Source organism: Bemisia tabaci, chromosome 3, assembly GCF_918797505.1.
Source record: "Bemisia tabaci chromosome 3, PGI_BMITA_v3".
Classification (NCBI taxonomy): domain Eukaryota; kingdom Metazoa; phylum Arthropoda; class Insecta; order Hemiptera; family Aleyrodidae; genus Bemisia; species Bemisia tabaci.
In genome coordinates, this window is record NC_092795.1 from 43651040 (window position 1) to 43672684 (window position 21645).

General features: G+C 38.5%; 1 protein-coding gene across 3 annotated transcripts in view; it reads left to right on the forward strand.

The window, feature by feature from the left end:
* The window catches only part of LOC109041757 (uncharacterized), a 94128-nt gene extending 73070 nt beyond the window's left edge, over positions 1-21058 (forward strand). Inside the window, exons 2-4 of one of the 3 annotated variants that reach the window (XM_072298423.1) lie at positions 443-541; positions 8165-8524; positions 13055-21058. In XM_072298423.1, coding sequence (XP_072154524.1) covers positions 443-541; positions 8165-8524; positions 13055-13417 — 822 coding nt within the window. In that variant the 3' untranslated portion in view covers positions 13418-21058. Of the gene's footprint in view, positions 1-442; positions 542-1949; positions 3127-8164; positions 8525-13054 lie in introns of those variants that run through there. The other 2 variants (XM_072298422.1, XM_072298424.1) reach the window with 2 other exon arrangements.
* Positions 21059-21645: the final 587 nt, after the last annotated feature.

Here is a 21645-nt window from a genome sequence, read left to right on the forward strand (position 1 = left end):
CACCCTTGGTTGATGGAAAAATAACTGAATAGACAGAAGAGAGGAACATTATTAAAATATAAAATCTTTCGGTAAAAAAGCTGACGTAATGTTAAGATACACTGGAATGTTGGACTAAAAACTGAGTTTCGTTGTTTAATGTTTTGCATACATACCTTGGTAAAATAATTTACATAAAATATATTACATACATAATAAATAATATTTTAAATAATATGACATTAATATTATAAATAATCATAAATAATATTATACGAATATAGTATAGTACACTATATTATACATAAAACAGCTTCACGCAAAGTATAATCAGCATCATCATGTTTCCGAAAACTTCACTTGGCATATATGTGTTCTTTGCCCTCTAATTTTTGTATAACTCTGGTGGTATTTAAAACAATTTCCGTGAGATTTTAAACATTATGACATATTTTGTTCGCAGGTTTTGTCGTTTGGTTTACTTTGGACAATCGCTCACTCAGAACCTGAACCCCTTTATCCACCTCTCGCACCCTTGGCAAATCAAGCTGCTTACTATCAGGTAAATATTTACATAGAAAATACTACTCTTATATTGACTAATTAACATTCCTAGCACATACATATATTTTGATAATACTAACCGAAGTTTTCCAAATGCAGAAGTCTAAACATCTTTCAGTTGCATTAGTACTTTAATTGTAATGTTATTCGTTTATACTTAGAATATTAGGTATTACACAACCCCATGTTTGAGGTATAATATCAAACATGAGGCTTTCTGCGAGGAATAGAATGCATCATAGTTATAGAGTATAACTTATTCAGGGGAAAATTTTGCCAAACCTGGTTAACAAATTGCATCTTCAAATCCTATGCATAAAATGTTTTATTGTTTTAAAAAATTGACTGCCAACAATTTTAATCACTCTAATGATAACGAAGGCCGTGATGTTGCATAATTTTCCGACAGAGCTGATTCCTGAATACTATAAAATGGGTCGCTATCCTTTAAATTAACAAAGTAAAAACTGAAAACTGCCAAGCTCAAGTATATTTTGAAATTTATGGATGTTTGTTTATGCTGAAGTGTTGGTAAAACTTTCCTGCATGCAGTTGTGGTAAATCTTAATTTTCAATATTTCGACATCGAGGTACTTTCCTTCGGGAAAGGTTTCAATGTTACAAGATATATGTCGCAGGCAAGGCAATCAGCAATCTCCGACCATTTGCAAGCGGTATGCGTTCTTTCTCGGTAAATTGCAATAATTCGCATCAAAGTAGTATTAAAGTTTCATTGGTGTAGGACTATGAAAGCACGAAGTCGGTTTCAGCGCCTTCAAACCCAATGATACTCTATGCTTTGCCAGGCGGTAGTTTCGTTGCGTGATCGAACTGAACCCACCTAAAATTAGTGACTCAACCATATGCATTTGCAAGAGCGATAGCTGGTACTATGCATTTAAGAAAAGGGGACTTCAGTTCAAAATTCAAGCATAATGATCAGAACTTTCTATTTCGTTTCTTTTCTTTTGAATTTTCACAATTTTATTCAACACAAATGGATTGCTGCCTTTGACATATACACACTGTTTTACCTTTTGAGTGTGACTTTATTTTAGAACATACCTTGAGTGATCCTCTGATCTGCGGAAACCTGCGCGGAATTTTAATGTGATGCGTTTTGGATCCATCCTGGAGACGGACAGTTTTTTTTTCCTAGAAAAGTTTAAGAGTCAGCTTTTTTACAAATAATACATGAAGGTCAGTTATTAAGCGCCCTTCGGAGTTTGATTGCGGCTTAGTTCGAATTGTCTACGTCCTCTCTGACAGCGCGAAACTTGCATGCTGTGAATCGGTGTGAAATATGCTGTGCCAGCGCATAATTCACCCGTCATAATAACTCGACCAGAAATGGAAAACAGTTGCCTAAGCTGTGTGCGGGTCAATATTTCTCTTTTTCACCAAAACACTTACGCATACGTTCATAGTTTCATATTTTCGTAAGAGGTTTGATGACAACGGTACAGGTCCTACCTTGAGAAGTGCACCGCCGGGCGGGAAAACAATTCAGTTATTTTTGTGTTTTGTCCGTGTAAAGTTGGTTTTTTCATACTTTCCCCCATAATTTAAAGCATAATTTTTTAAAGACCTTCGACTCTCCTCTTCTATAATTGAATTTTACGTTATCACGTAGGCCATCATTGTGGACTTAGAGCGATATACATCCTGAGGAATAATCCATCCATCGGTCCCAAAGTTTTCTCCCCTGTTGACTGGAAGTAGGTAGATCAGTGTTCCGACAAAGGCTCTTGACATTTTAACAACATGGAACGTTATTTACTGGTTCATTGAATTTTTCCGATCTTCATATCTTATTCAAAACATTAGACACCACAAGTCAGAAGAATTTCACAGATATCTGCTATTCTGACCAATCAAGTGTTTAGCCAGAGACGGATCTAAAAATGGATACAAGCGGTACAAAGGAGCCTGTGCCAGAAAAAAGGCAGCGAAAACGGGGGAAAGGATCCTTGAGGAGAAGAAACGCAATGAAGAGACTGAAACGCTTGTTGAAACATCAGGTATCCGGTCTCTCTACTACTAACAAGTCACACACCTTCTTCTCACGGGTTAGCAAAGTTTCCTGCTCTTCTGCCGTCTCGGCAAATCAAATAAGATCAGAGAACCAGCAAGATACGTTGAATGCTCAACCGTCTAATTCCATTGCTCCAATTGATTTCTCATATCAGTTGATTTCTCATATCAAATACCACCGAAAAAATGCAGTTCTCGATTCTCCTGACTGTCCAGCTGAACAGAAAAAAATCGAGTTTTTAAAGGCAATGAGGAAACGACACCAAAAAATACTCAAGTTGCAGATCCAATTTAAGGAAATACAGCAAGAGCTTCTCAAGGAACAGAGGCTGTTAATCAGACAACTGAACGCTCACCTAAAGCAGGATAACGCCAAAACTTCAACGTCTGATTTGAACAACCCTGCTTTATCTTGGAGGGAGGGGACTCGAAAATCTAGAATAGAAACTCACTTCTATGAAAACTCCAGTGTGTTATCAAGAGAAATTGAGCAGACTACGTCCAGTGTTCGGAATAAGGAAGTTTGGTCAGCCGCTTTGGAATTAAATAGTAAGTAATTTTGATGGCGCGATTCAGGGGTAGAAAATAAAAAACTACCTTTTAATTGTGATTTTAGAGGTGTCAATTGATTTTGACACTTTGACCTTTGACGTATTTGTTCGTGTAATACATTTTGCTACTAGTTCTAGCCGCAAATTATTAATATTTTAATTTTACTAGAACTTCCATTCAATACTCTGAACTCTTTGATTTCAAGCATTAGTTTGAACTCTTTCATTTATTAAAAAAAAATAAATACGGAGTGCTAAAGAGTATATCGTACTTTTTACATGTAGTATAAAACTTAATAATTGAGAGAGCAATCCTCGCTAACCTATGAAAACCAGGACATTGTTGTAGACTTTAAGCACATTTTGCCGTCAGGCCTTGCTTTTATAAGCCATCTCGCGGTGTAAAAAATCATGCTTAGCTCTTCCCAAAAATAATTTTTTAGTTGTTCCTTAGTTTTGAGTCGGTTTCAGGACATTTTGTCAACGATTTTTTTGCCCGCCCCCCTTTTTTGTCCAGTAGTTTACGCCCACACGTAAAATAAGCAACAGCAACTTGGTCCAAGCGTTATATTTTAGTCGGTATGTAAAATTATGTTGATAATATGGAAATGAGAAATTGAGAGAGAAGGAGTTGTTGTTATGGTTGCTCATTTTCTAAATGAAATATTATTACTTCCTTCTTTTAAATCATCTTTTGAAATTGTCATTGGTGAATATTTGGTTTTATTTCTATCCTTAAAATATTCGATGTACAATATACCTTGTACATGTATAGGTACTTTTTTATTTTTTAATTTTTTCTTTACGAAATTATTACTTCATTTTGAAAACATTTATGTTTTTAAAACGTGACAAATATTTGTAAAACCTTTACCAAGCGACACTAATCTCAATAAGCCGCAGTTGTGCCGACAGAAACTGCAAAAATGAATAAAAGAGGAAAAAAAAACTAAGAAGCCCGCAATTATTAGTTTTAACCCATTCGAGTTACATCGATCTTTTAGAGTCAAATACGTCAAATTTTGAGCGTTTGGTTGCGCGTTCACCTCGCTGCAACACAATAAAATCACAAAATGTAAAAGAAAAAAATGAATCCAAATCGTTAAATTTGACACGGAACCACCAATATTTAAAGAACACACGTTATATTATTATTCTCCTTTGATAAATTAATACATATTTTCCCCTATCAATTTAAATGAGAATAATCAATGCACAGAGTGCAAATATTTCAAAATCATGAGTTAAAAAACGCTGACTATGCGAGTATGAATACCTTTTAAAGCCTAACAGAGCGGAGCGGCGTGCTGCCACCGGGAGAGGCTCACGAGCGCCTACAAACCCAAGTGGATACGCCACGCATCGCACAATGCTTGAAGTATCCACTTAGGTTTGTAGGCGCCAATGCGCGTTCCGCGCTGGCCGCCCCCCCGCCTTGCGGCGGCGCCTGAAGCAACTATCTTACATCAGTGGTGTTGCACAGTATTGTACGAAATTGAAAGTATCAAAAAAGACAGACATCCTTTAAAAGTACAGATCTTTCCTCGCAAAATAAATCAAGATACTTATCGTACACAGAAAAAATCTAAGAGCCTTTAGCTGAGGCAAATATAGAGGTTTATCCGGTTCAGGCATAACAAGGTGGGAATTTCTTGAAAGATAATTAAGTCTTGTTACACCAAAGAGGTGTAGAGAGTTTTAGTGAAGTTTGTCTTATGGGATTGACGCTCCCCCATTTTTACCAAAACTCTCAACTTTATATTATTCTCCGTTGGACCAAACAGACAAAACAAAAAAACATGCAAACTCTCATTCTTCCAAGACATTATACATTTTCATCCAAAAACGTCGGGAGCAATTGTCGTTTGTATTTACATGTGGGCCAATTAACTTTGGGTCTCAACTGGCACGTGGACCAAAACGCTCGTGCCGAAAAAACGCGTGGATGTAAATTACTGGAAAAAACAGGTGCGCGGACAAAAAATCGTTGACGAAATGTCCTATAACCTTTGAGTCAGCAAATCCCTTCATTTTTACAGGTTTTTCAGGTAATTATCGTCACACAATGTATGCAACTACAATAGCACGTCATGCTTTTTACATGACTTTATTCGGGTACCTTCAATTAAAAGTATTTAGCTACTAACCAATGACACAGCTGTTGCGATCTCGATCCTTACACTCATAGATATTTCCACCTCAAAATACCCGGCAGGAACGTGATACACACGGATGAACCTTCAAATGCGAATATTTTGGCGTGAGTTGTGGTATTCGCCAAAATGACCAAGTGAATTCATAGACCCACTCTCCCCAGTGGCAAAGGGTGTAAGTGAGAAACAAAGGTCAGGCATGTGTCTAATTTCCACGAAAAAGGTAAAATAAATATAGATCAATAATGTAACTTTGGTTTTTCAATATGACACTTCAATCTCCGAGTCGAGTATCTAAAAAGTACATCAAGGACCATATTTGAAATGAATACGGCGTGTTATCTCCATATTGTACTGAAATTAGCCGACGGATAAAAGCACTTCGTGAATGCAACATTTCCACAGATGCAAAAATATTCGCACCTATTGCTTGACGTATTGCGCGATAATAATATTGAAACGCCGAAAAATTAAATATGAAATAGAAGTTGTAAATAAAATGCCATATATAAACATGCAACTATCGATACATCTTTACGGACCGTTTGAGCAGCGGGTGTTTTTCAACTTTAAATGGTAAATCAGTGAATAAATCGTGATAAATGGTCGTAAAGACACAACCGCGCTATTTCAATCGAAAATTCCGCAGGGTTAATCGGATAACATCGACATTGACAGAGCTGCGTGTGTGTTCCAGAACCCAGTTTAGTGCACACCACTGCAGTGTTGTCAATCGATTAGTGCAATGTTAGAATAATATAAACAATTTTCGCTCAATGATGGCAAATTTAGATTGTATGGTATTTAAAGTATTCTATACAGAAGGAATGTTCATAAAATAAGATTAATTATTAGATTCTCGAATTAAAATGACAAAAGAAGATTGCTCATAACAGCTAGTTTAAGAGTTTACAGATGGAGAGTGTTTAGTATTCATCTATAACAGAGAAAAAACTTAGGTTCAAATGCAACACTAAAGATTTCCATCTAGACAATCGAAATATTCAGTCATAGGAGGCAATGTTCACCTCCGATAACCTAAGTTCTCGCTACCCTCACTTAAATTAATTCAGATTTTTTGTCATATTGACGTTGCTTGTCTAAATTAAAGTTCAAGCACTATGATCGATGATTTGAAAGTCACCGCACAAGTAGCACTGTGGAGTACTTTAAAGGCTCGCAACTGTTTAGTGATTTTAGGGCCCACAATTCATTTTCCAGCGAAATGTAGACGGAAATATGAGAGGGAATGTTGCGTTAAATATTTTCTCTCCGGTTATTAATTGCATTTTTTCTCACGTCAGTAAAAATAGCAATTCATTTCGATTCAGTAACAATCCTCTCTCCATACGGAAGAACCGAGGATGAAAAACAAGTTTTACATGAACGTTTTAACGTATTTATGAGGTAAGGAACTGTGGGCATAATATTTTAGTGCTTTATAATTCCTTTTGATTTCATTCATAAGTATGTAATTCCTCTTGGTGTGAGGATGCTCATTTACAATCTTGAAATTGTATCACCATGTCTTCAAGAAAGTACTCGTTTACCCATTTAAGAGCGTCGGCAATCTTCTTCCTCATTTCTCACAAACGCAACAACAGAGGCTGGCGGCGTTTCTTCCACCATTCATGGAAGATCCCAACACAAAGATACGAGTTCATTTGGGCCAGTTGTTTACGATTAATTGTTAAAGAGTGAGAGAAATATCTCTGCCAAGTTGTGCATACGAATCCTCTATTTTCTTCCCATCTTATCATTTCGGGAGAGTGAATGGTCTTAATTCCTCTCCCCCGGTAAAATTATAGTAATTTTGGGCTGTAAGATCTTACAATATGGATGTGATTATTGTAGTAATTAAAAATCTCCTCCTTCTTGCTGACATCGGATATGTAAGTCAAATGCACCACTTGAAACCAACGCGTGATGAATCCAACGTGTATGAATCCAAAAAGCTGAAGGTGTTGAGTATATGGATTTGAAATTAAATTTTTGAGAAGAATTATCACTTTTTGAAAGAAATCTAGTGCGTAAAGTTTTCATTTCATAGAAAAAAACAGGTCTTCTCGTAGTGGTCAGGCAACCAGGATCGGGAAGACGGTCTTTACCTCATGAGCCTTGGCCATGACGCCCTAGACACATGCCCATGGCTCATACACTTTGCACATACTTCCGTTTGACAGAATGTAAAATCCCGCTTTTCCAATTCAGCAAACGAAATTTTGAGCCCTCTGAATGCGGCACCCATGAGCCCCCCATGTGTCTAGAGCGTCGTGGCCAGGGCTCATGAGTTAATGACCACCACGAGGAGCCGCGACGACGGCTTCGTCACTGGCGCTTTATATTTCCCATTCATTCTTATGGCGTGAGCACTGACGAGCAGACCCCATCTTTCCCACCTGCACATAGTTCTCTTTGATAGAAATACGTCCAATTAGAAATGTTCATATGCTCCAACTAGAGTCCCTTTTCACAGAGAGTCATGACAACTCCCCCCCTCCCCCGCCTCATGGAGTCACAAACGGGAATAGAGATTACACAAATTGAAAGTTTTTTGTAATCTTTGATCGGTTCATTCTTAAATTCCTTTCTCCGTTCCTCCTCTCGTTTCGTTTGTTCCTTGCCGAACCCGTGATTCCCCGGTCCATTCCAGATTATAATCTTTGCAGTTGGTGAAAATGTAATCTTTATTCCCGTTTGTGACAATATGGAGGCCTGAAATACGGGAACCAATCAGACATAGATTCTCATTGTCTTAACTCTCAGTATAAAGGGACTCTAGGTTCAACAACCCCTTGCTCTTTTTTTCCATGTGATTGCGTCGTCTCTCCTCCTACCAATATGAACAAAAATATATCAACTGTGTGACTGTGTTTGTTTCAGACACACTCGAACTACCACTTCGACTACGGAGTGAAGGACTACCACACCGGGGACGTGAAGAGCCAATGGGAGTCCCGGGATGGCGACCACGTGAAGGGTCAGTACTCGCTCATCGAGCCGGACGGAAGCCTGAGGACGGTGGAATACTCGGCGGACCCGCACACGGGCTTCCACGCCATCGTCAAGAAATCCGGCGGCGGGAACCACTTCTCCTCCAAGTACAATCTTCTGCCGGCCCCGGTCCCTTTCAAGCCTCTGCCCATCAAGAGCTTCTACCCGTCCCACCTCATCAACACCTACGACGGCAAGCACTCCGCCTACCTCAACCTCCGCCCCAAGACTGTTTTCCGCGTCCCCCAGGTACGTCACACCAATAATTATTCGCAAAGCACTCAGGCAAAAAAGGGCAACACGTTGGCGACAAGAGGTGGAAGAGGAGAGCAGAGGATGCCAATTGCCTGATGATTTCTAGGAGGATAGGGGGCAATGGCGATTGGGCGTCGCAGAGCGCGAGGCTGCGCTGAGAAAGCGATTTAATGTATGTACTCAGGCAAACTAAGGTTGCCGAATAAGATGTTGGATTGGGTCCCCGCAGGTAGGCGTCGGAGAGGGCGTCTAGCCTAACGGTGGGTAGAGGGCATCCGTGAAGAGATGGAGAGATGCCAGCTTACGGAGAATCTCTACCATGACAGATTCCTGTGGTGGGTAGGCGTCGCAGAGCGACCTAGCGCGCCGTAAAAGCGGCTTATGCATGCATACTTAGGCAAAAAGCTCTCCTAGATTTGGGAACCAAGATTGATTGCCAAAATCCCTCTTAGAAGATAGTTCACATTCTGGAGAAGGTCGGCATGCAGGAATCTCCAGAGGCGATTAGGTCTGTAATGCAGCTGCGCTAAGAACGAACGCTGTACGAACCTGCAGGCGCTGCATAGTTTCCTTTGATGAAATACGAATTCGGTGGGAACGTTTTTCAATATTTTTCTTCAAATTACTCAGACTATTTTTTTCATAATTTAATGTAGAATATCTGAAAATTTCAAGAAAAAATATGTTTAACTTTCCTCAAAAATACATATTTTATTCGAGGAAATTTGGCATATCTCGGATTTTCATACGGCGTTCTTCCTTGGCGCGGCAGAATAGCCGTACGTCAGATCATGAAAGTCGAAAATGATACCATATTTGACATTATGATCAACCATCAGTCTGTTATGGTCATGTTAAACAGTATGACAGAAGTATAACTGCCAAAGAAGATGTTTAATTTTGTTCCTATGAGAGGAAAGCGCCGAGCGAAAGGTTGGCGAAAAGGAGTTTTACAAGAAATGGGAGAGAGTCCATACTACCCGATGGGCTGCGAGAAGACATTAGGATAAAACACTGTGGCAAATAGGTGTCACAGAGCACCACAGAGCGCTGTGAAAGCGGCTTTTGTGTAAATCACAAATTTAATCAGTGACTTTAACGCCCGACTATGAAAATAGAAAGATGTCAAAATAACCTTTTCCGGTTATTATTTTCATTTTATTGAATGATATTTACGGGAACTACTTGTTGGAAATTCTGTCGTTTAAAGCTTGAAGACTTAAAATGACAGTCTGTAATTGAACTGTAATTGACCATGGGAGGATAGGACACTGTGGCGGCTTTGTGTCGCAAAGTGCCGGGGAGCGCTATGAAACCGGCTCCTATACACGCAGTTTATTCGTCAGTCTAACTACATCTTGCAGTAAGGAACTACTAATTCTGACTCATTTAGAAACCACATTTGTGCCGTTAGTTTTCTTACGCAGATGGATGCTTTCCTAGATAGGCTAGAATAATTTCTTCCTCAATACAAAATTTTGTTCAATTTATTCTTGCCCAGATAACAATTTCAACGTTGACAGCAACGTAGAATTTCACGTTTCTCGTGAAACCTTCCACGTGGAAAGCAACGTGTACCGGAACGTGTAATTCTACGTGGATGTCCATGTATTACGTACCGTTTCCGGAACGTTCCCGTGTAAACGTTGTCAGCGACAACGTTTACAGGAGCGTTTCAGTGTCCACGTCGCAGGAACTTTGCAGTGCCTACATTGCAGGGACGTGGCAGTGACTACATTGCACGGACGTGCAGTAACATTAGAATCCACTTTTTTCGCAAAACATAGTGTGGCATTCATTTTTGGGCTTTTCACAGTTTGTGTGTCTCTCTCCCTCCTAACGTGTTTACGATTAGAAAATTTCGTTAATTATCTACTTATTTGCGATAAATGACGATTAATTAAAATACTATCATTCACTTCATGCATAGGCACGACTTTCATTTAGGTGTACGTATTAGAGGAGGAATAAGCACTTTCAGTTTTAGAGTAGAACTTGAGGTCTACGGGTTAAAATTGTGGACATTGACTTGAGATACAGAATTAGAAACAGACAAGTAAGTGCAAACCAGATAATTAACGAACTTTTATGTATGTAAAACACGGAGGTGTAAGCATCACTTCAAGCACAACATTAAACTGCGAAAATCACTTGGTACGCCAATATCAAGATAACAAATGGTGGACTCTCTCGAACAGTTGCAACCTTTGCTGATCAGACTGATTCCAGGAACTTGGTTGGTGCCGACATAGGCTGCGCATGCGCTGTAGACTTTTTGAGTAATCTGCGCCGCGAAATGCAGCGCCACCTAGTGGGCGCTCCTGGCCTGTGTCCTGCCTGTGCCGCCTTTTCTAGTGCAACGTGTTTTGGACTACGTTGAATTATACGTCCCGGAAACGTAGACAGCGAAACGGCGAAAGAGCGATTTTAACTTTTTAGGTTAGGTTTACAGAGCAACGTTCCTTTCCACGTTCCTGTTACGTCGCCAGTGAGACGTTTTCGGAGCACTCCTGTTCTTCCATGTTGATTACTACGTAGAAATTGTAAACGTTCCCGGAATGTTTCAAAGTCTACGTTGATTTCCACGTTGCTGAAACGTTCGATGTTATCTGGGTGGTTCCTACTTTTGAGCAATCATCACGGTGTCAGCTGATCACTTGTCTCTCATCTCTGATTTTCTCAAGGAATAAGAAAGAACTGAACTAACAGTTCACAGCAGTACTAAATTTTGCGATAAGGTTCGACTTTTTCGGGCTTATTTTAGAAATAAAATGTGTGTCATTAGTCTTACTTTACGAATACGCAATTTTATGGATAAAACAGGTATTGTAGCTCCCGGTTTCAGGACATTCTGTCAACGATTTTTTGTCCAAGCACCTTTTTTGTCCAGTACAGTTTACGCCCACACGTAAAATAAGCAACAGTGACTTGGTTCAAGCGTTATATTTTAGTCGGTATGTAAAATTATATTGGCAATATGGAAATGAGATATTGAGAGAGAAAGAGGTGTTGTTATGGTTGCTCATTTTCTAAATGAAATGTTATTACTTTCTCCTTTTGAATCATCTTTTGAAATTGTCATTGGTGAATATTTGGTTTTATTTCTATCCTTAAAATATTCGATGTACAATATACCGTATATATGTATAGGTACTTTTTTTCATTTCTTTAATTTTTTCTTCACGAAATTATTACTTCATTTTGAAAACATTTATGTTTTTAAAACGTGGCAAATATTTGTAAAACTTTTTCCAAGCGATATTAATCTCAATGAGCCGCAGTTGTGCCGAAAGAAACTGCAAAAATGAACATTTTCTACCCTACCATTTCTACATCGATCTTTAAGAGTCAAATACGTCAAATTTTGAGCGTTTGGTGCGCGTACACTTTGCTGCAGCACAATAAAAGCACAAAATGTAAAAGAAAAAATGAAAGTGCTTTGGAAATCCAAATCATTAAATTGACACAGAACCACCAATATTTAAAAAGCACACATTATATTATTATTCTCCTTTGATAAATTGATACATATTTTTCCCATCAATTTAAATGAGAATAATCAATGCAGAGTGTGCAATCATTTCAAAGTCATGAGTTAAAGAACGCTGACTATGCGAGTATAAATACCTATTAAAGCCTAACAGAGCGGAGCGGCGTGCTGCCAGCGGGGGAGGCTCACGGGTGCCTACAAACCTAAGTGGATACTTCACGCATCGCACAATGCTTGAAGTATCCACTTAGGTTTGTAGGCGCCAATGCGCGTTACGAGCTGGCCGCCCGCCCGCCGTGCGGCGGCGCCTGAAGCAACTATTTCACAACAGAGGTGTTGCCCAGTAGTGTACGAAATTGAGCGTATTAAGAATGACAGGCACCCTTTAAAAGTACAGATCTTTCCTTGCAAAATAAATCAAGATACTTATCGTACACAGAAAAAATCGAAGAGCCCTTAGCTGAGGCAAATATAGAGGTTTATCCGGTTCAGGTATAACAAGGTGGAAATTTCTTGAAAGATGATTAACAATAAGTCCTGTTACACCAAAGAGGTTTAGAGAGTTTTAGTGAATTTTGTCTCATGGAATCGACGCTCCCCCATTTTTACCAAAACTCTCAACTATATATTATTCTCCGTTGGACCAAACAGACAAAACAAAAAAACAAGCAAACCCTCATTCTTCCAAGACGTTAAACATTTTCATCCAAAAACATCGTGAGCAATGGTCGTTTATGTTTACATGTGGGCCAATTAACTTTGGGTCTCAACAGGCACGTGGACCAAAACTGCCGTGCCGGAAAAACGCTTGGACGTAAATTACTGGAAAAAACAGGTGCGCGGACAAAAAATCGCTGACGAAATGTACTTTAACCTAGCTCCCTTATTGCAAGATGTAGTCCAATGGATTTCTTGCTAAAAAATGTAAATAGAGGGGGAAGGGGTAGGACTGATTACATTCTTTTGTCATTTTTCTTTCAAAAACAACATCAAACATTCTCCACCCATGACTTTAAAATATTATTTTGCTTCAGGTGGTGTTACCTACTGCAAAGAGCCTTTACACCCCCTCGCCTCAGAAGTTCTACACTCCAACGACACCCAACTTCCAATTCAACGATTTCAACTACATCCCAAGCAAAGGGCAGGATTTGGCAGTCACCACTCTGGATAGCTTCAGGACGGCCACGCAGAAGCCAGCCATCGTTTCTTCGCACCCAAATAATCCGGGGCCAGTGCTCTTCCCGGAAAACAGGGACGAAGAGTCTAGCACGCCGAAACCAGAAGAGGCAGCCGTGAATTCGTTGCAGTCGGATTTCCTCACCAAGTACTTCACGTCGAAGTTAGAAGGCAGTGACTTTGGTGCTAGGTCGGAACTTAACTACTACAGGCGATAGTCCCGAGTCAGGTGAAACGTGATGATAGGTGGATTTTAATTCATGTCCGAGATACCAGATACCGAGTTATTTTACAGTAATTTCATCGATGACCAAAGTCGAAAAATTCTTATGTGGCTGTATGCCGCACAAGAATTCTTGATGTCAAAATTTGTTAGTTTGAGGATGGAGCAGAAAATTCAAATCCTTTTTTGGTACATTTCTATTATCATTAAGGTTGCAGACATATTTCACCATGTTTCGACATTTTCAGTAAGCTGTCACGATAAAGAAAGCTATCGTTAGTTGAAGAAAATGGGTGGTGTCATAGCCGCAAACCAAAGCTAACGTTAATGTGCCGTATACGCTATCGTGCCAAAAACTACCCGTTCTAAACCAGTATAAATTCATTTGTCGATATGGACTGGGTAGACAACGTTTGGTATAGAGGCTGGAACGGATAAAAATAGGTCTCAGTGATTTAAACTGGTGGTATCCGGTCATGCGATAAAATTTCCCTTAATTTGGTTTCTGAGCAGATTTTTTACTGCTGAAACAAATTCTCACCCAAATTGATTGAAGGAATCACTAATGTGCAAAAAATACAGTGGAAGGGGAGGGGGCAGAAATGAAAAATATTGGCCGTGAGATAAACTACCGTACACCTGTCTAATTGTGTAACGCCTAAGATAAGTGCCATTTATTCATTGATTTTTATGAATGAATGACACACATTTTTCTACGTTGAGCTTTTAATTTTTATTTTCACCTGACAATGACGTTACATTTGATAAAAAAGGGGGAAACCCACCGCACTGGGGTATCTTCAATCGAAATCAATTGAATGAGAATTGAACTTGCTCAACAATCTGTTCTAGGAGGTTCATACGTTATCTTTTAACAGTATGGAACACCAATTGAAACTTTATGATTTCATATTTCAAAAAAAAAAAAAAAAAACCGGCTACGGCTTTCAATTTGAATTTTTCAAAATTTAGGGGATCCACGGTATATTTTTGCACTTCAGCAAAACCTTCAAGTAAATCATGTCAATTGAAATAACTGAGTGAATTCAATTATAGATTTTTGACAAAATGTTGTACAAACAACTTTTACCAATCCATTTTTAATCACGGACCATTTGGTCTATGCATTTTTGAACGGGAAAAATAAGTCACCCGTATCATCAGTTGTTTGGCCTAATGAGTGTTGCCTCGCGTCAAATGTCTATTTTATCCGGATTTATTTATTTTCGCCTTGTAACTGCACTTTGTCTTAATCGTAAACTTCATAGAAAGGAAACTGAGAAACTTTAAACCGTTTAACATATCTATTATTGACTTTAAAGCCCAACTTTTAATTGTCATTTTTTATTTGCAACGTGCGAATAAGTTCACCTCAACCCGTCACCCCTTTAAGTTTTAGGGACGTTTATTTCAAGAAATGTCTGCAGAAATTCCAAGGGTTTTCTTTGACCTGTGAGAAGTTGAGAAACTTTAATAAAGCACATCTGGAAGGATTAGCAAAGAGCTGAGATATCAAACATAACTTCCACCCATTTTCCATCTTTTTTCTTTTTTATGATTAATATTTAACTAATTCTCAAAAGTGCTGTCACTTAAAATCAATTTATGAGCAAAAGTTTTGGCAAGCCATGTTTTGAATGAGTTCTGAAGTACATTATGATCTATAATGCAGCCTTTGACTGTTGAGGAGCAATGGATGAAAACAAACATTTGCTCCCTTCCCCACCCCCTTACTCTGCAATGACCAAATAGCATCTGCCAGCATCTTTTGTGTAGAAATTTTATGGCTCTGCCAGATATTGTGACAAATTAACGCTTTTAAAAACTTTCTCTGTACGCGATGAGGAGTTCGGACACAAGAAGTAAAATTATCGCCCGAGTCTGTGATAAAGGATGAGTCCAGATAGTTACCTAATCAGATCTCTCCGGAGCAAATCCCAGCCAAATTTCGTTGCCCCTCGGGGCGTCAATAAAAGGCTCATAATTATGTTTCAAAGTAAGAAATCCAAGTCCAAAAACTAGATTGCTCGTGGACAGTGATGGTATCAATTCAAATTTATTCTAAACATTACTTCCATTCATGGCTCATTGTGAAACAGCATCGAGAGACCTACGATCGTCTTTAATCGCCGATCTGGACGTATCTATACGTATTTAAGATACTTTACGATTACTCGCCATCGGCACTCCGGTCGGATTCTGAGAAGGGCTCTGTTCTTAATTGTTTTATATCTGAAGCTCAGGTGTGGCCTCATTGGTTGAAGCGTGCAAAAGCTATTGCTACCGGGTAAAGATGTTGCGTAAGATGTGCAAAAATAAGCGTGTATTAAGCGCACGGTTGCCGCGAAGCCGTTGAAATTTTGATTGGACTCCTGATTCATATTATTTTCGTATGAAGAATAGAGTCCATTAGCCATCCAAGTTTTTAGGATACAGAAACATGTCTCTCAAAACGAGGAATTCCTGTTGCAAATCAATCAAACGAATATAAATCTCTTTGAGTTCGATTCATTGTGCTATTAAGAATATACCGAAAAATCCAAAAACCTAATTTGTTTCGAATCAGTACTCGTTTTCATTTTACGGTATTTTGTGATGAAGAATCCATACCAATGCATTGCTATGAGAATGGTGCAAATCGTTTCATATTTCGACAAAACTGCGAAATTTTAACCAATTTCCATTCATAAAGCAATGTCAAATTAATGAGAAAAATTTCCTGTCATTCTCATTTTTTGATCTGCTTTGTGTAATTGATTATGAATAGTAGAAGTTGTACGAATTTTGGAAGCATTGCAATGCGAGTGTTCTTCATTGCAAAGGCTTGCTCTAAATTTATTTATTTTTTTGGGGATAAGTTGGTTCTTATCCGCGATGTCCTACTCAATATCGGATTAGTAAAATTAAGAGACGAGACCCTATTTACTTTTGCGTCGCAAACTCTACAACACGCACAAAATGCTCGCTATAGAGTGCAATGAATCGCGCGAGTCAAACGCTGCGAGTGCGGTGCTCTCGCGCGAGCGTACAGCATGCTACCGTGCCAAGGAAAAACGCCGTATAAACCTTCAGGCGTTGCCAAATTTCCTCTGATAAAAAATGAACTTACTGGGAAAGTTGTAAATATTTTTTCCCCAATTTTTCAAAAAATTTTGTTTGCAGTTCAACCTAAAATATCTGAAAATTTTAAGGAAAAACATTCGTTACTTTCTTTCAAAATACATTTCTTATTAGGGGAAATTTGGCAACATGCGAATGTTCATACGGCGTTTTTTCCTTAGCACGGCAGTAGTGGCCGAATCCGAGGGCGGAGGTTTTCAGTCTCATTAAAGCCTCCTTTCTTTCGTTTTATCTTTCTATCTCTCCGGCCGTCCTATTCCTCCTGTTCCAGCCTCCTCATTGTGTCTGCGAATTTTTCAGGCCTTTCTACACGGTCCTCGTCCGTTATGGGTCTTAGCGTATTGCTCAATTTTCACTCCTCTCCGATGTGCCCGTGCCCTACTCCCCGATCTCGATCCCGATTTAATTGATGCTCAAAATTAGGTCATCCGCGTTGGAGCAACCTGTAAGGAAGTCGCCACTCGCACACAGGATTTTGAAATAGGAACCTAAAGGGAACCAATAAAATGACCACTATCCCAATGAGAAAAATCGATTATTCTTATCATTTTTACTTTCTCGCTCCCCTAGGGTAGATAGGAAGTATTGTCATCCTCCAAGAAAAAAGAAAAAAGTTGAAATTTCATCATTTCTAGACGTTTCAAGGTCCCAGGAGTCAAAATAACTATACTTGAAAAAATGTGTGTCCGTCCGTGTGGCGTCCCCCAAATCTGTCTACAGCGATATCTCTGAATCTATCTGTTCGATTTCATTCAAAATATTCACAGAACACCATATCTATGGTCTCCTTATGCACGTCAAACGATTTTGGGGTACGCTAAAATTTTGGGGGGGGGGGGCTGGGCTAAATTGTCCATTTTTGGAAAATCACACGGAAAGCTTATTTTGAAGGACTGTAAATTTTGAAAAATGTCTTTAATTCTTTATTTTCTTCTTCTCAAAGTTTTTAATTAAGTATCATACATGACGACGCCACCACGGTCATAATCAGTTAGTTACTCAATTAATTACGACAATAAGCAACTAGGCTATTTACGTCGGAGACTAGGAAATTAATTAAATGTTGAGATTTACTTCTGTAAAGAGCCTTAAAATTTTGGTAGTTACTTTTGGATTATCTGAGCTTAAACGATACGTGTTTGGAGGGAGGTATTTTGAATTTGATCATGAGAGTCTAAATGCAGGAATGACATTTTAACGTAAAACTTGTCACGAATGTTCAAGAGACAACGTCAGAGTATTTATTGCAGGAAAATATCGGCCGTAAACACCAATTTTCATTTGGATCCATTGAATTGAGAAAAAATGGCTGATTGTTGCAACATCTTGTAATGCTCCAAAATTTGAATTTACATTCCTAAATTTACCATTTCAAACTAATTGTCTTTAAGATCAATCTAGTCATCGAAAAACAAAGTGTTAACATTTCTGAGCTCTTCCACATCCAGGCCGTGTTTGCACATAGAATCCTTTTTCCTCGGAATTTTTTCGCCGATTGCCTGCACCATGTCTTTCTCAGCGCCTCAACCACTCCTCTCATTCCTCCTTTCCCCGCTGTGTGTCTTTATCTCTCGAGCGTTCAAGTCTTAACCACGCGTGCACGCACGGGATTTTGCAGAGTACTACAGGATACTCCCTCGGTGTTGCCGAAATTTCCAAATCTCAAACGGTAACGCTTAACGCTGGACGTGGAGGCATTTTATCGGCCAAGTTGACAACCGTTATCGGCCAATTTTCTTGTTAGTTCGGTTGAAAACACGAGCGCTGTACTGGCCTGTTTTCTGCGACGAAGCTAAACATGTTGCCGGTAGTCTCTGGGAGGGGTCTAAAAAATCGGTGCGAAACCGAGGCATACGCTTGAAAACTTAACTTAATGGCTTCGGAATTTCAAAACGAGTCTGTCGCAATGTTTTATTCTGAGGGAAGATTGGTTCGTGGTCCAGGAGGAAAGGAAGGGCAGAGTGACTACACATTTGTTATAAATACCCTCTTTTGAGGATTAGGGTTGTGCGATTCGAGGCAAACATTTTCTCAAAAGAGCTTTTTGTAGACGAGGAGATTTTTCGGGTTTCAGGATGATTATCGACCGTATTGAGGAATCCTGTCCTTAAAGTTGAGTCACAATATTGAGGCACGATTTTCTTAAATGCCGAGTTTCAATCCCCATTATAACAAAATACCTACTGATTTTTTAAAAAAGGCATAATATAGAGCCAGCAATCCCTTGCAATGACTTATACCGTTTTCATATTAGAAATACTAGGACTCTAATATTTGCATCCAAATCTCACTTTGTCGAGAATCAGGTGCCACAGAGAAAAAGCTATGACTTGTAAAACAATTAGTGGCTCATATGCAACACCGCCAATCTTCGTAAATGCAGCATGTAATAATAACACACATATAACTTAGTGATGGTATACATATATACCTCAGTATGGTACGAGATACCTCAGTGTGGCTCACAGATCGAGAATCATTAGTTCATTTACGACTATTAGTGGTGTTCCACATGAACCACTAGTTGGTTTATAAAACCATAGATTTTTCTCCCTGTGACCTTATGGTGAAATCTGTAATTTATTACAGTGTTCACTTGAGAAAAAAGTCGCTTGGATCTAGAGTCCAGACGTTTAATAACATTGACAAGAAAAAATACTCTTGATTCAATCGGATTTTTCCTCAAATCGAAGAACCAAGCTTTATGATTCAAGCGCATTTCCTTTAGATTCAAGAAAAAATCCGATAGAATGAAGAGTCCTTTTCCCAGTCGATGTTTTTAAGAGTCTGTACTCTAGCGTTCATTATGAAAAAAGAGGAAGCAGAAGGGGAAAAAACCATTGATGGTGAGAAGAATCAGATGCGTTGTTAAGGCTAAAATTTCGGGAAGTTGGTTGGCAGCCCTGCAGAACTTGAAAGTAAATTGAGCAAGTCGGTAGCGTTTGCATGATGATATCAAGAGCGCGGGAACTTGCTGTCCGATTATCAGCGCGGCGCGTTAGCTCACCCGTCAGCGTTCGATTCCGCTTGTCGGAACCTAATTCGCACAAAAATTGACTTCGCGAACGAGTCGCAACGTAGAAAAATCATGATGTAAATCCGCTCATTTCATTTCCGAATTCGCGGTGATGGACAGCACGACTGCGCAACCGGATTGCGCGCGAAAAATAAGTCGGTCAAAAGCAACAGCCGGGAGAATATTGAAGGTAATGGAAATAATTCAAACTTGATGAACTGCGTTTAGGGCAGGGGCAAATATGCTATTTGTGTTTATGTAATTCGACCGTATGGAAATACATACCTCTCGCGAATTAATAGGCTTTGTTGCAGCATTAATAGTCAAAACTCTAATCGAGGCGCGTCCGTTGCGCACTTTCAGTTGAGTGTTATAGTCACCTTTAATCTTCTTGTTTTTGGCAGGTCGATTGCCTGAAGATTTCGGGAATGATACAAGAGGGGGAAAAAGCGCACCGCTTCATCTCAACCCAAAATATGAACAATTTTGACTTTAAACTTAAAATGGGCATTGAAACCTCACAATTTCATGTGTATAAATTTCGTGTAACAAGCGTTCGGCTCATAAGAACGAACTTTGTTTGTTAGTTCACTTTACCACGGAAGTTTTATCTCATATATTATAAACAAACGGTTCGGTTTGAAAGGTTGTAATGATAGTAGTGGTAATGATATAAAACATCGAACGTCCGGCTCATGTGACCGATTTTTTTTTCTCACTCTGCCTCCTCACCAAAGAAAGCAAAAACAAATTAATATTATAAAGTAAAACAAGGATAAAGATAGACATTGATTTTATATCGTGCATCCCTAAAAGGTTTTTTTGTCATCACTGTTATACAAGGTCACAAGATAGTTGAGCGGTAGGGGTGAACTTAATTCGTATGTTCTTCCCTTTCTACAATTTAAAACAATGGTATGAGTCCTGAGCTTTCCTACATTTTACTTTGACAGATGCTCATCGTCTCATTTTACATATTGCCGTTTTCAAAAACTTTTCAATTCATCAGAAAACCGTACACAAATTTTGGCAATTTTTCAGCAGTTGATAAAGTAGTATCCTATACATAATTTTCTGAAGCACTTTGTAAATATCTTTAGAACACTGCGGACATTATAATTTTATTATTTTTCTATTTTTCTATTTTTCTATTTCAACTTGAATTTCATCATCTACTTAACGAGATAACTTTCGTGAATATGAAAATTAATGTAAATATTACTGAATGTTAATTTTGTAGATATATTTGTAATCGTAATCTATTATTAGCTATGTAAGTAATTTTAAGTAAGCATGTAGTTATTGTGTAAATATTATATTCGCTTTTAGTTTTTTTTTTTTAAAAAATTTGAATTAGTCTTTACATTCATCTCTATTCAGCCGAATGCCATAGCGTAGCAGGACTGTTTCTTTTGAGATAATGTTACACTTGGTTACCTATTTATTTTTAAAATGTACTTACGTTTGTAAACAAAGAAATTTACTCGAAAAACTCACTCGTTTTCAATTTTTCTCTGTACCTCAGGTATGAAAAGTTAGTTCAAAACCATCAAGGTGAAACCCCAAACCTCAATTTTTATTTTCAGCAGAATTCGACTAGGCAAAAAGTTAGTAATGCAGAATGACTCATACCCTAATTCTATTTGTATCCTTAAACAGAGTATCCAGGAACAATTTTGGGCCTGATTGTCACATGAATCAAATAATGGGCATATTGAACGATAAAAATAATTGACTTTTTTCAGGGCAATGTACATTCTCACAATCAAGTTACTCAGAAAGAGAAAAACAATGTTTTTCTTAAATCATTTTCAAATGACCTAATTATTTTAATTGAGAGATAAGAGAGTGAATCAATGATCTCTTACAATTCGATTAGTATTTTTATAATCAGTTGGGTAATCAGAATAACTTTGTCGGCAAAGTTTCCCTCCATGAAATTGAAACGAAAATTAGGCAACGTGTTGACTAGTTCCGGCGGATCCTGTAAAATTTAAAACAGTTTGGAAATTGCCTCCTTAAAAGAGACTAACTAAAATTGAGCAGTAGAATTGAATTACATGTTGATTCCAAAGTTTTTCATTCAA